The 15473-nt window shown below is 40.6% G+C and overlaps 1 protein-coding gene across 1 annotated transcript in view; it reads right to left on the bottom strand.

Annotated features, from left to right (window-relative positions):
* Positions 1-4871: 4871 nt before the first annotated feature.
* tbc1d1 (TBC1 (tre-2/USP6, BUB2, cdc16) domain family, member 1) overlaps positions 4872-15473 on the bottom strand; it is a 96412-nt gene continuing 85810 nt past the window's right edge. Inside the window, exons 15-19 of the mRNA XM_007889098.2 lie at positions 14831-15075; positions 13223-13382; positions 12624-12793; positions 7583-7759; positions 4872-6116 (exon numbers count right to left, since the gene is read on the bottom strand). Coding sequence (XP_007887289.1) covers positions 5907-6116; positions 7583-7759; positions 12624-12793; positions 13223-13382; positions 14831-15075 — 962 coding nt within the window. The 3' untranslated portion in view covers positions 4872-5906. The remainder of the gene's footprint in view (positions 6117-7582; positions 7760-12623; positions 12794-13222; positions 13383-14830; positions 15076-15473) is intronic.

Below are 15473 nucleotides of genomic sequence, written 5' to 3'. Positions count from 1 at the left end.
GGAGTAGGCCATTCGGCCCCTCGAGCCTGCCCCGCCATTCAATAAGATCATGGTTGATCTTGTAACCTAACTACATCTGCCCGCCTTATCCCCATATCCCTTAATCCCTCTATCCTTTAGAAATCCATCAATCTCAGTCTTGGATATGTTCAAGGACTGAGCATCTACAGCTTTCTGGGGTAGAGAATTCCATGAATTCATTACCCTCTGAGTGAAGAGGTGTTTCCTTAACTCTGTTCGAATGGGCTGTCCCTTAATCTTAAGACTGTGACCCCTAGTTCTAGTTTCTCCTATCAGGGGAAACAATCTCACACTGTCTACTCTGTCAAGCCCCATAAGAATCTTATATATTTCTAAAAGATCACCGCTAATTCTTCTATATTCTAGAGAATATAGGCCTAGTTTACTCAATCTCTCCTCATAGGTCAACCCCTTCATCCCAGGAACCAACCTAGTGAATGTACGCCGCCCCCCCCCTAAGGCGTTTATGTCCTTTCTTAAATAAGGAGACCAAAACTGCACACAATATTCTAGGTGCGGTCTCACCAAGGCCTTATGCAACTGCAGCAAGACTTCCCTACTCTTGAATTCTAACCCTTTTGCAATAAATGGCAACATGCGATTAGCCTTCCTAGTTGCTTGTTGTACCTACATACTAACTTTTTGTGACTGGTGTACAAGGACATCCAAATCCTTCTGAACACTAATACTATCTAGTCTCTCCTCTTCTAGAAAATAATCTGCTTTTCTATTTTTACTACCCAGGTGAATAATTTCACACTTCCCCACATTATATTCTATCTGCCACCTTCTTGCCCATTCACCTAGTCTATCTATATCCCTTTGCAATCTTTTTGTGTCATCCTCAGAGTTTACTCTCCCACCTAGCTTAGTATCATCCGCAAATTTAGATATTTTAAGTTCTATGTCCTTGTCTAGATCATTGATATAGATTGTAAATAGTTGAGGCTCAAGCACTGATCCTTGTGGCACTCCACTAGTCACATCCCACCAATCTGAGAAGGATCTGTTTATCCCTACTCTATTTTAGTGAATAATTAAATATAATAAAATGCAATGCGCAATGAACTGATTCAAACTGTCAGAGCTTTGTGGGAACATGTTGAATGTGTGTCACTAGCCAAGAACTATACAGCATGGCTTGCTCCTGCTCTGCGCAACACTGGAATTGATGCACTAAAGTTGCAATGAAGGGTGCACAAAAGAATTCACTACACTATCACACTCGTGTTCACATCAAAGCACATCAAACAATGAGTTACATTACCAGTTAGTTGGAGCGGGCCTGTTTAGGTGAATGCAAATGGTGCCTTATATTTTTTGTATCTCTGGGCCTCAATTTTGAAAACACTTATTTATCTATCTAGCACCTTCTCAGACCTGCTCACTACGTATTTATCCTTTCATTTTTAACAAAGTATGTACATTCAGTCTCTGGTCAGGTTTCAATAGTAATCATTTTAAAATGTTTTGCTAAACTAAAAGTATACCAGTATACCATGTGGACAAGAAGACTTCTGTACCTTTTTAACAAAGACAATTTTATTAGTTATAATACATTCAGAAGAGTGCTACTTCAATCAATAGACTGAAAACATCATTCCCCAACTTGACCTCTGATCAGGAAGTATTATGTGAAGCTTCTATGTTGCATCACAACTTTGGCTAAGCAGCACTAAGAATAAAATAAATACTGGAACCAGTAGAGGTGATGCCTTAATTGTATTACCCACATTAAACTGCTGAACAGACCGAATTAAGTAGGGTTGCAAACTATTGTTTTCCATTATCTTCCACTTTAATTGGCATCAATTCCATAACAATCGCATTTTAACAGGTTTTTAATATTTTGGGCCAAAATATGTTGCTTGTTTGAATTACAGTATTATGGGCTCCGCCTTGCACTTAACAGTGCGGGCCATATTGATCATCAGTAGGCACTTCAATCCCAATGGCTAATAAAACACAGTTAATCATCTTATCCTTATTGGGGTGTACATTTATCTGAAATCTCTACCACTAGGATTCAGACCAGCATTTTGATAACATTTTGTACTTAATTATAGGAAACATGGGGAGAATACCTGATATTGCTCCCTTTCCCGAGGCTTCATTCCCTTTTCTGGGATCTAATTTGCATGTTGTCTGAACTATGTGCAAAACCACATGTAAAGAGCAAATGAAACAACCATAATTAACCAATGAAAAGGATTATAGGTGATTTTGTAAACAGCTCTCAATGCATCAACTACATAATTAAATGCAATTCTCATGCGTTTACATGGAGTTAATTAACACAACCCACAAATTAACAACCCTTTCAGGTAAATCTCTAAGGAATTATGCCTTGGTTTCCTGTACTCTTTTACAATGCTTGGCCAATATACATCCCTAGAATGAAATTCCTCTCCGAATGTTAAAATATGAGGTATGTGTACAATGGCTAAAAAATGCACAAGTAAAATAATTTTGCTTAGGTCTAAAACCATAAGAAAGAAGTTCAAGTATTTTGATATGAAGTCTCCAAGTCTCTGTGCCATAATGTGGATTGGGCTCAAAAAGCTTCTTTCTGTATATCTTACATCATGGTTTGCCAATGACATTGAACTATTCCGTAATGGTTCTGAATACCATCATTAACTGAAATATTCTGAGATTTAGTTTTTGACAACAATGGCATTTTTTTAAAAAAAATTGGAAATAACTTTCTGGATGTGTGCTGGATTACTAAAATGGGATGGAGATACAAAAACCCAAGATGATGATTTAGCACAAGGTATGACTGCATTTTTAAAATCACATTCACTTTCTAGTCACTTGAAAAAAAACACGAATACAAATCTGTAAAAAGCTCAACACAATGTTCTACTTTCATACATTCAAAAATGCATTTAATTTGAACTCCAATTTCCTTTGGAGGCACATTTTATGTTGAACGAATGTATGTTGTATACATTGTATGTTGTATATATATACCTCATATTTTAACATTCAAATAGGAATTTCATTTCTTACTGCAGTTTTAGAGTGGATATGAATTCTGATAATGGAATTGGAAAAAATGAATAGTTGCAATGGTGTCACATTTTTGCCATCATGATGGTTAAAATCAATCAATGAACCATATTGATTTAAAAAAACAATTTAACCATATGGTTAAGTCATTTAAAAAAACTTCTCCCTCATGGTAAAAGGTACCAAAAAGGTGGATTTTCAGGGATTAATTAATAGCACTTGCCTCCCAAGCGAGAGACCTGGGTTCAATTCCCGGCAGGGTGAAATGTTGGGCAATGTTCCTTACTCCACACATCTCTGTTTACCTAGCAGTAAGTAGGAACCCGGTTGTTAGTCGATTGATGGATCGCTTTTCCAGGGGTAATAACTCCTTTTTAAAAAAATAATTGGACACTTCAATCCACAACGTTTGTGGGACACAGCTGTGCGCAATTGTCTGCCGCATTTTGCCCACAAAATACAGTCAATTCACTTTACAGTATGTTCTGTGAAGCACTTTGAGATGTCTTGAAGATGTGATAAGGCGCTATATCAAATGCAAGGATTATTTTATTATTGTATTAATTAAGGAGAGTGTGTCTTTCTGTGGAGACAAATAAAAACTTAATTCCAGACACATGGGAATCTTCAATGTGTAGATAGCATACATGTGTCAAACACAGTTTGGTTTGGATACTCTCAAGCAATGTGTGATAACCAGTGACACCCAAAAAAATAATTTAACCATGGTGACAACAGTCACTTGTTTTGATCACCGTTTTCTACATTTTAGAGCAGTTGATGAATACGCATTTGATGTAACTAATGAAATCCTTTTAAATCTTCTTGCTGCCATGTAAACAATCGTTTAAAATGACCACTTTTTAAATTCAGTACAATTTTACACAGAACTGAATATATATTGTGGTTTTCCCTATTTTATTTTGGCAGAGAGAGGAAAAGCAATTATTTTTCTGATTTATTTCCTCTTGCCATTTCTTCTACCACATCTTGACCAGCAACTGGGGCATGATAGTGATAGAATTTGTAGTCGAAAGCAGAACAACGAACAATGCTTTGTGGCTACACCTTATAAAGTTCCAAAAACAGATTTTATGTTTCTGTATTTATGTCATATGCTGTGAACTAAAGGGAGATGTAAATGTTCATCACCGCTCACAAGCATAAACTCCTTTATATTCATGTTTCAACAGGGAAGCTGAACCGAACAAGAAACCCCTGCAGATTTTAAGTGATCGTCGAAACACTAATACTGGAGTGGAATTATCTAACACATACTGATAGCACAATCATCGCAGGGGCGGCTTATTTACATACGACTTAAGGTCAAATAACTTCTCTTGATCTCCACCCTGTTTGAGTTACCCTTTTTTAACTGTACAATCTGCATCGGGCAAACAGTCGTACATCTCCTTAAATCCTCATTTAGCTGTTGGACTGGTTATGATTTGATTCTTTTGTATAAGGGTGGGGGGGATAGATATTGTAGGGTTTCCTTGGTGCTGAGTTGGCTCCAAGATGACATGCCTGGCAATGGAATATCTGAACCAAGCCGGTCTCAGTAGACCAGTTCCTCAGCCAAGTAGGTCGCAATACAAGAAACTGTTCATGACGGATCAGCCAGCTTGGCTTGTTAGTAGGAGGTGGAGGAGCAGATGAGTAACTGGGAGCTGGGATTCTTCCCACTTGACTGCTGTTAAACCTGCCAGCCGAATTCCTAATGAATAGTTATTCCTAGCCAGACAAACAACAGGAAGCTTGCCAATGTTCACAATGACAAGTCGCATGGTTTTAGCTGGTTGAACTCCAGTTGTACTCCAATGAACACTCTGGGATTCCCAAGCTTTGGCTCTTGCCAACCTGTGCCAACACTCTCCAGAATTAGTTAACCAGCACAAGGTATGGGCCTGGTTCAGATATTCCATTGCTAGGTAGGGCTTAACTAATGTTTGTCGAGGAAGAGTGTGTGTGCGCACTCCATACCAGACACACAAAATCCTTGCGGAACTCTCCATATTGTGGAGAAAGCGAAAGGAAGATTACGTCTGATAAAACCACCATTGAACCAAAACATTTTTCTATTTTCATCGTCCCCAGGATGGTTTTCAGCAAACTCTGGCATGTTTCCCACAATCAATATCTGTAAAGGCTTCTTTAACTAACAAACTGGATAGATATTTGCCTTTGTTATGAGATAGTGATAAAACTAGAATGGTCAGTTAACATTTCATCCATTATGGTGATCACAACATGACATAATTCAATGTATGTAAATGCATTCATAAGAAAATTCCAGAATATTTGCTTATAAAAATAAATGTTTACGTGCGAGAAGGCAGTGAGGATAGATGAGGAAAACCAGTGTTCAGTTAAAATAAAATAGCAAAGAACTTTAGAAAAACAAAGCTTGTTACCAGATGTTCTGAAATGTAGTGACTCCCTAGGAGTTTCACAGTTTGACAAGAAGTGCACCCTGCAGTTAAAAAGGTATATACATTAAAATACACTGCAATGATTTAAGTTACTCCAGAAGAATGACTAATACAAAGACATGTATGAAAAATGCTTTGAAACATGTACTCAAATCTAGTGTCTAAGAATGGATCTTTCTGAGCCAAGATTAAACTAGATTTTAAGTCAGCCATAAATAAATCCATACAATTCTTGTATAGAAGAACCTTTCCACTGATTTGCCTTTGGCAATGGATGACAATCCAGTGATCTATAGCATGACTACATTAGCACACAAGATGAGTCTGTTGGGACTCAGAATTGAATCAAGCAGATGACCTATTTGTCAACCGGAGACGTTTGGGTTGGTTCCACCACAGGACCATTCAGATTCAAGGGTTTCTCCTCCATGAAGTCCATTAGAATTTGCATTCCTTTTCATTTGCTTCAAAGAATGTTCCATCATCAAAAGGTGCAATGTTGGGAAGCTGCCTTCGGAAGTCTGTTACTGTGTCAAGGAGTGCCCCTCTCTCCAGCTCCAGTGTACGAATGGCTTGCTTTAATTTTGTCTCGTTGGACGCAAGGCCTTCAACCGTAGCTTCCAGGTTCTGGATTTTTGCATGAGCTATCTAGATATACACAAGAAAAAATACATTTTAAGCATTCATCAAAATAGCTTATTCTTCTGACAATCCTTAGTCCATTGTACCCTTATTAGCAATGAGCAAGTTGTAATTTAAAGTGACACAACATTTTATAAGTCAGAAACTTTCCAAATATAGCTTTGAATTTTGAATGGGAAAATCATTGGATAACCATCAAGTGTAGCTCCTTCCCATCTCTGTGACCTACTAACGCCACATCGACCGGTCCGTTCTGGCCTGCTCCACGTCCCCACCCAGCCTGCCCCATCAACAGCGGACGGGTCTTTAGCCTCTCTGCCCCCATCCTTTGGAACTCCATTCCACAGTCCCTTCGCCTTGCTCCCTCTCTTGCTTCCTTCAAGGCACGTCTCAACATCCTCCTCTTTGACCGCATCTTTGGTCACCCTTCTACCCCTACCGTCCCCGCCCTCCACTCCCACCCACCGATCCTAATACCCTGCTCAGGTCCAAATCCCTGACTGTCCTGCGCTTTGGGATATCTCCTGACGTGAAAGGCTCTTTACAAATGTAATTTGTTGTTGTTGTAGGAACTCCAGCTGATCTCATCCAACCCATCCCATGTTATGGAGCCCAGGTTCAATGTCACCCGCTTGGAACTAAAATCTCTATAATATGATATAATATGAATTCTATGGTTGCATTGTTCTTGTTGTCTTGACCCCAGAAAACGTTGGATTTCCTAATAACTGTGCGAACTGGTGTCTAATAATAAATTATTTTACTGATATTACATAAGGACTTCTAACTGTCTGTACACAATTTTACACAAGGCACACAAAAGACCCCTAAGTTAGATTAGCTGTACTCAAATATTCCCAAGATACAATTCAGTATTGGATGCATCTTGTTGACAACTACCTTAACAGTGACTGGATACTTTCAGGGAATGGTCCAGAAGGTTTGGAACATTGAGGCCCATCATATCTAGCTAGAACATTGAGGCCATTCAGCCCATCATATCTGTGTTGGTGCCAGCACCACACCCCCATCCAAAGCAATCCATTCTAGTCCCATTATCCTGCTTTTCTCTTTCATATACCCTTCAATATTATCTTCCCCAAAGTATTACTAGATTCTGATAAGATTTGTAACTATCTTACTTTGACTGACCTTACATATATGCATCCACATTAACATCTAATGTTTTGTTAATTTATATAAATTCCCAGATTTACAATGCATCTAAAAATACGGTAGATTCATTGCTCAAAAGTCAATCTGGGAGTTCAACGTTAAAATGTCGAGGCCTAAAATTCCATCTCATCTTGGCCAGTACGATGATTTTATTTTATCTTATCTTTAAGATCATGCTGAATTGTAAAAGAAAGTGAAGTTAAGATTAAAATTTTTCCACCGTTCGAGTGATCTAAAAATTGAAGATTTACAAGCTAAAAGTAGGTGGAATTTTGACCCAAATCCAAGCATTGTACCTCAAGCTCCTCCAAGAGGTCACTATTTTGCTTGCGCAAGCAATTATTGCTTCTCTCCAGTTTCTCCATTCGCTGATTATCGTTCATGGGGTGAGCAGAATCCATCATCTCATCCTGGAGGACATGGTATTCAACCTCATAAGCTTGCAGCTGCTTGGAGAGGTCCATGTCAAACACCTGCACACAACAGCAAGGTTACTTCCAAGTGCAAATGACATCCTTTATGAAAACTTTAATGTTAATCAACTTTGCTGGTGATAGTGGTTCACTTCCTTATGACAAATGGCATCCTTGAATCATATTTTTAAACCACATTTCTGCAGTATAATTTTGATTCTCAAAATTGCTGTTTGTAAATGTTCGACAAAAAAGGGTATGAATTTTTTTTAGTGATTTTCATTTGAATGCGTGTTACGCAATACAAATTGACATTTACCTGGCACCTTTCATGACAGCAGGACTTTGTAAGGTGCTGATTCACTGATGCTGATTGACGTGGTAAGTCAGTTACCGGTTCCAAGAAAAACAAAACACCACTGTTCCACTGAATTCTTGACCCATTTTACAGTAAAACCTGAAACGTCAGTTCCATAATCCTATTCTGTGAATTAACCCAAACTTTTTTTTTTGGTCGGCCGATGTCTGACACAAACAGAACCCCATCACCGTGCTTAAAGAGTATGCAAACCAAACTGAGAGTTCCATGCATCCCATCTACACATGGAAATTCCTAATTATTGGAATGGAATACGGACCGTCTCTGGAAGGACAGAACCCTCCAAGGAGAGTGTTTTAGTGAAATGCGGACTCTCTCTCTGGAGGGTTCTGTTCCTCCAGGACAGCTAGACAGAGAAGAGACACCATTGTCTTCTCAGTCTAGCTGCAATATTAGCCTCTAGTGCTAGATATTTGAATTAAACTTGTCCAATCATTTTGTAAACCCACACAGGGAGTAGAAAATTGAATAATGTAAATTTGATAACCATGTTAAAAACTATCACTCATACTACAAGCAACTCCACAGGGGCCTCGGGAGTCCTGCTCCACCCCTTTTCACCATCCAAAAAGGAAGAAAAGATTATTCCACTAAATTTATATTGCTCATTTGAATAGGTATGACAATTCAAAGCAAACATTCATTTCATATATGTGGGAATCAAACGTCAGCTGTATGTGAAAAAAAAGGTTTTGCGAGAAAATGAAGTTTATTAACCAGTGGGAAATATAATGAAGTTACTTTTTTATTTAGGTCAAGAAGTTTCACACATTAAAATATCTGTTGCAATTTTTGGCACATCAAGAAGGCTTCTATGGAAAAAGTAATATGAAGCTTGGCATTGTGCTGAATATCACACCCCAATGTTCACAAGGGAAAGCAGGCCAGGGCGGTTAGGGACCTATCTACCAGCCACCAGAATAAGTTTTGTGGTTCAAATGTGTTTTTCCTTTCAAAGTGATAAATATTATTTTGTGCGAATAGTTCAATTGTGTGTAAGTAAAAGTCACAAGGTGCCACATACAGGTCAGAAAATGTTTCCCTTCTCCTTTAATTGGAGGTGAAAGATTGACTCAGATGAAGGCCCTTTGGACCATACATGGAGTCCTGTAGCGTAGTGGTTACGGTGCTCATCTGGTAAAAGAGAGGAAATGGTGTTCAATTCCCAGGCAGGGCAAAGCCTTGGGCAAGTTTCTTTACTCCACACGCACGGCTCTGTTTACTTAGCAGTGAGTAGGAACCTGGTTGTTAGTCAATTGGCGGATCACTTTCCAGGGGTAAGAAGCCGTCAAAAAAAAATCTATGACTGTTTGTGGGACACTACTGTGCGCAAATGGCTGTCACATTTCACCCACAAAATACAGTAATTCAGGAGATATATGGCCACCGTTGTACCATGGTGTGACAACGCTCTTCCCCACTCTAACTTTACCTCTCTCTGGCTTTGACTTTCTCCCCGTGTATGACTAAATTTCTCTCTCCTTCTGGCCTACTGTACATTACCTGTAAAAATATTGCTCAAAGGCGTCCCTTATGTTGCTACTTCAGTCTCACTGTGTGTAGCAAACTAAGCTTTCTTTTGTCCGTATTGCACTATTGCATGAGAGCCCCTACGGAATTCAAGATCCTCATCCTCACCTACAAGGCCATTCATGGCCTCGCTCCCTCCTACCTCTCCGACCTACTATCCCCCTACCTACCCGCCCGTACCCTCCGTTCCTCTGGCTCCGGTCTGCTCCACATCCCCCGCCCTACCATTGGTGGCCGAGCCTTCAGCCTCTCAGCCCCGAGGCTCTGGAACTCCATCCCCCAGTGCCTTCGCCGCCTCCTCCCTTTCCTCCTTTAAGGCCGGTCTCAAGACCTTTCTCTTTGACCGTGCCTTCAGCTCCCCTCTCGACTCTCTACCCCCTCCTCGCTCCCTCCCTTCCCTCCCCTCACCCTGACCATTTCTCCCCTGCTCGGGTCCTGACCCAACTGTACAGCGCCTTGGGACGTCCTCCTGACGTGAAAGGCACTCTATAAATGGAATCTTGTTGTTGTTGTTGTACGTGGAATAAACGTCATGTGGATAGTCAGCATGGAGATGTGCACCATTCCTGCTATTGTGCCTCTAAAAGGTCCTTTAAAGATGTCTCTTTTCAATGCTGAACTGTCCTAACTTATTTCTCAGCGTGTACAGAACTCCAGAATCAGTTTTCTAATGGGAAAGAGCTCAGTTTAATTTGCACCTGCCGTGTTACCATTTTGGGTGAGAATTACACTGCTCCTGAACCCGCCTTGTCCAGGTGATGTCAGGCTCGGGATTCTAGACCGTCTTGTGCTGGCTCAACCAAGACTTGAACTTAGTGGTGAACCGTCAATCAACACACAATCTAAACACAGCATGAATCAGGACGATCACTTCTGATACGTATGTGGACGTGTGTGTTTACTTCCAAACAGTAATAGAACTCAGTAGATTGATCTAAAGCCCACGTCTTCACAGAACACTTCACATTAACATTGGTGCACATTACATCACATGTAATAACTTGACCTGCATATCATTGCCGATGAGAACAAGTTTGTGACCCATTAAATAATATTAAATAAAGGCAATGAACAAATTCAAAGATTCAACAAAATAATTGCTCATAATTATCTTTGGAAAAATCTAGAAGAAGAATATTTCCGATGGCCCTTACTTATACTTATAATAAGTATTAAAATGAGAATATATATTCTCTATATATTCTATGTATATATATAATTACTTATTATAGTAAGTATTAAAATGAGAATCGTATTCAGTTTTGAGCATTTTCCAGCTTCATAAACACGGAAAGGTGATCAGATTGCAGAAAGCAATTTTTGAACATTTGCCATGGAATGATTGGCAATTGGGAAATTTTACAATTCTCCACTTAGTATTTACTATGCAAATAATTGTACATCTTCCTGCGAGATGATGAGGAAGCAAAAAATAATAGCATTTGATGCAAAACATTTACAACTTCTCAAGGCGTTTCACACAATGAGCAACTTCGAAGTACGGGGTTGGTTACGTAGGCAAACAACAAAAAAATTGCAATTATATTACTGGACAATGCTATGGGATGGGATCAGAGAGGGGTGGAGAGCAGGGGGAGTGGAGGAGGGAAGATGATTGAAGGCACAGTCGAAAAGGAAGGTCTTGAGATGGGCCTTGAACAGGCAAGGGAGGGGACGAGGCAGAGGGGCCCTGGGATGGAGTTCCAGAGGATGGATACAAACAGAATAATCCTTACATTTGATAAGAGTTTCCCCAAACTCTGGAAATCCTTCCTGGAGTCCCTGACCCCCTCCACGCTTTTGGAATCTTCCCTCACCCCACCGCTTGGGTGCCCAACCAGTTGCCATGAATGTTGTCCAGGACATCAGGAGAACTCTGTTTTTCTTTGAATAGTGGCATAGGGATTACAAGGCAGAATTCCCCACCAGTACTGCAATGGAGTGTCAGGGTATGATCTGAAGCCCCGCCAATACTTTCTGCCTCAATTGCAAGCAAGCTATCCAGAAATAATACAGCAGCCCTCCATTATAGTGAAGCGCTCTGGGACACTATCATGCATGACAGGCGCTATATAAATAGAAGTTGGTGTTGTCGTTTGGGGCCCATAAAATCCCAACCTGCACTTTAGGCGTCAGTCGGTAGCACTCTCGCCTCTGAATCAGAAGGGTTATGATTTCAAGCCCCATGTCGGGACTTGAGTTCATAGTACATGTTGGCACTTGAAAACAGTGCGGGAGGTGCTGTCCTCCAGCTGAACTGCAGTCCCATTTGCCTGTTCAGGTGTAGGTTAAAATATCTCACAACATTATTTCAAACGAAAAGCGAGCTTTTTTCCAACGTCCTGGCCAACAATCCTCCATATAATGAGTCATTTACTTCACGGGCATTTGTGGGTCATTGTTGAGCTTGAATTAGCTATTCGCCTTGGCCTACAAAATACACAGTCACTATACTTGACAGCAAAAGCGTTTTGAGATGTTTTGTTGACAAGATAAGGTACAAGTCAAAATAATAATCAATCAATCAATCGTAGTAATCTTCAACAAGAACAACCTGTAATTAAATGATTATAAACGCCCTTCATTCAGGGTTACAATAACTGGTTTCACTGCTTGTTGGTGCAGACAATCAGCTCGCAAGCCATGTGCCGGCTAGTTCCTGAGTGAAAAAAAAGATAATCTCACAAGGTCCGCACAGACATCTTGTGCATCGTGTCATGCACGAAGCAGGAAATAACATTGGTGGGGAGGTAATGACATTTTTAGCACAAGGGAAATTACGATGACCAGGTCAGGAGGTTCTTGCTGTCGCAACTTCCTGTGTGGGGCACTTGTGCGGTAAACAGATAGTGACCCCACCGGCAACTCAATGACCCAGAAGTCGGCCATTTTAGCGCCAGAGCTGGTCAGTGCGAGGGAAGCAAAGCACATTATAACCAAATCAGCCACTCACAAAACAGTGTGTTAGACCAGTGCCTCACTGCAAGTCCAACATCCTGGAATTATATTTTATACCTGGATAATTGTTTTTTCCATCTGTACTAGGCCAAGGTTAGGTAGTGTGCACTTTATGAAGTCAACGATTGATTCCAGATTCTCGTGTTGTAGAATAAGTGGCTTGTGACTTCCCAGTAAACTCAGAGCTACCTTAAAGATGACCTCAGACCCTTGAAGGAAGATCATGTCTACAAAAACAGGAAAACAAGTCTAATAGCAACCAGAGCAGGTCATTTCTATCACATGTTACATAAATTTTTCAACTAAACAATCATAGTTTCCAACATTAGATAAAATGAAAGGTAAATTAAAAAATAACACCTCCAACATAAAAATATGTAAAATTATGGTTGCTGATTCCTTAGAAACTCCCAAGTCACAAATCTCATACTCCTTCCAGTAACCGGAAGATTGTAATTCTGTCCCAAGGGAATTCTACTTTGCAAGTAGATGAAGTCAGAGTGAAGTTCCTGCAGATCCGCTAGACATACTTCAATTACTTGGGAGTCATTATGTTTTGCTTTCTTAAAAAAATGTGTTCTGGTGTGACAGCAAAATAAAACAATGAACTAATTCCCCTCCCCCCCACCACAACCCCACAGAGCAGCAATGTTTACCAAAGACTCTGGCCACAAAACCCAAAGGAAACTGAGAGGCAAACATGGTAAGAAACCATGGAGCAGCATAAAGGCTGGGACTGATCTCATTCTCTTCAAAGTGGCAGTAGAGATCTCGGTGGTAATCATGGAGAAGACGTGAAAGCTGGTACATCTGGATCTGGGAAACAGAATATCACACTTTTGTTAAAATGCTTAGAGCCATGAAGTCTCTAAAACTCATTTGACAAGCGCACTGAGGTTCAGCAACTTTCCAATAAAATAATCCCTTACTGGATTGTACATGAATGGTTAATGACTTAGTGGATAAAGGATCCAGAGGCATAGGTGGCTGGTGGCATGGGTTCAGCCCACTGTCTCCCCCAAAATCTATCAACAGCTCACCTCTTTAACTGATAAGATGCAAGGATTATTATTATTTAAAAGGAGCTGGGAGGATAAAGCCTTGAGCCCCGAGGACCACAGCCAATCCTGCAGACAGAGCCAAACCGTGGGTCCCGGTCATTTCTGGTCAGGCTGGATGTTTGTCCGGATGTCCTCACCTCTCATAACTTACTCATTTTAAAGGACGGTCATTGGTTTGACTGATAGGTCCATTGGCAAATCAGAGGTGAGAACGCCTGAAGAGTTTTACTCAGCCCCCCCTCCCCACATAGAAGTGTTACTCGCTTATGAGGTGCAGCAGGACTGCTCAGCGCTAATGTAACCAGGAGTCCTATAGCTCAGTGGTTAGAGCACTCGCTTTGCAAGCGAGAGACCTGGGTTCAATTCCAGGCAGGGCGAAACCTTGGGCAAGTTTCCTTACTCCACACGCCTAATAATAATCTCCTCCAAAACCAAAAACAATAATAAATTGGTCATTTTCAATCTACGACTGTTTGTGGGACATTGCTGTGCGCAATTGGCTGCCGCGTTCGCCCACAAATATACAGTCAATTCACTTTACAGTGTGTTCTGTGAAGTGCTTTGGGATGTCCTCCTGACATGAAAAGCGCTATATCAAATGCAAGGATTATTATTATTATAGTGGTTGGGACACAAGTATCCTCATTAGCCATGGATTTGTGGGGCTGCGGAGAAGAGAGGAGAAATCAGCTAGGGTTCACAACTCCTGGTTGCTACAAACACCAATGAAAATAGGAGTGTGTCAGGAGTGTGTGTATGTCAGGTGAGGATTAGATTGTGCAAGACTATCATGTCTGAGGATGAATAGTGTGTTGATGCTCTCCATCATGGTTCATATGTGAATAATGTCCACTCAGGTGAGTTACTGGAGAGCAATTGTAGAACTAGATAGAGTAGGGCAGGTATTGTGTGATCTGTAGAATGAATAGGCTTGATGGGCTGAATTGTTTTCTTATTGAGTGCTTTCTTAAATTATTAGAACAATACACATTTACATATACCGCCTTTCACATTGGGAGGATGTTCAAAGGCACTGGAAATGTAAGGATGTTAAAATGTACCATTATGTAAAAATAGACACGTCAAACCAACCCACAACAAAGTGAAAAGTAGCAACTTTAGACAAATTTGCAAACAGCTGCTTTCAATTTCCCAATTATTCAATATTAATTCAGATCAAGCTGCAACAATCTCTCTCTCTACCTGCAAAATAATCATGTCAGGTCGGTATTGTCTCCTCAAGCCCATGTCGTACATGAGAAACTTCAGCATTCGAAAGGCATCTTCTTCGCTCATGTGCAGCAACAGGATTCCTGCTACAAAGCTAAGCCCCTGGCAATAGCCCACCTCCTGATCCAGCAGGGAGTAGGCTTTCAACAGATTAAACAGAGAGAGCTGCCCAGCACCCAGCTGTGCAGAAAAATAAGGGTGTGTTGGAAATGTACGGCCTGCAAAACAAAACGGGTTGAGAAGATGAGTTAGTCTTAAACCCAATTGCTTACACTGGAACTTGTTGGATAGTGGTATCTGGTTTCAATATGCATGCACACTGCTCCCTGCCACTTCCCAAACATGTGAAAAGTGCAATGTCTGGATCATGAGGATGCTAGCAATGCCATTTCCTACTTTGCCCGTGCACAACAACCAAGAAGTGACCATTTCTGTTTGAAAGGAAGTCTGCACGCCAGAAGTCAGTTGCCCAGCTACATGTATACAGCGAATGAGATCCATATTGCAACTGTGTTATAAGCTGGGTCAATAGAAAAGTGCGGCCACACATTTTTCCGAGGAATTTTTTCCCTCCTCTGCTACAAATAACCCCCGTCCGCGATAAATCTGTACACAC

The sequence above is a fragment of the Callorhinchus milii genome, unplaced genomic scaffold (assembly GCF_018977255.1).
Source record: "Callorhinchus milii isolate IMCB2004 unplaced genomic scaffold, IMCB_Cmil_1.0 Scaffold1, whole genome shotgun sequence".
Taxonomy (NCBI): Eukaryota; Metazoa; Chordata; class Chondrichthyes; order Chimaeriformes; family Callorhinchidae; genus Callorhinchus; species Callorhinchus milii.
This window is presented reverse-complemented; position numbering and strand designations above follow the sequence as displayed.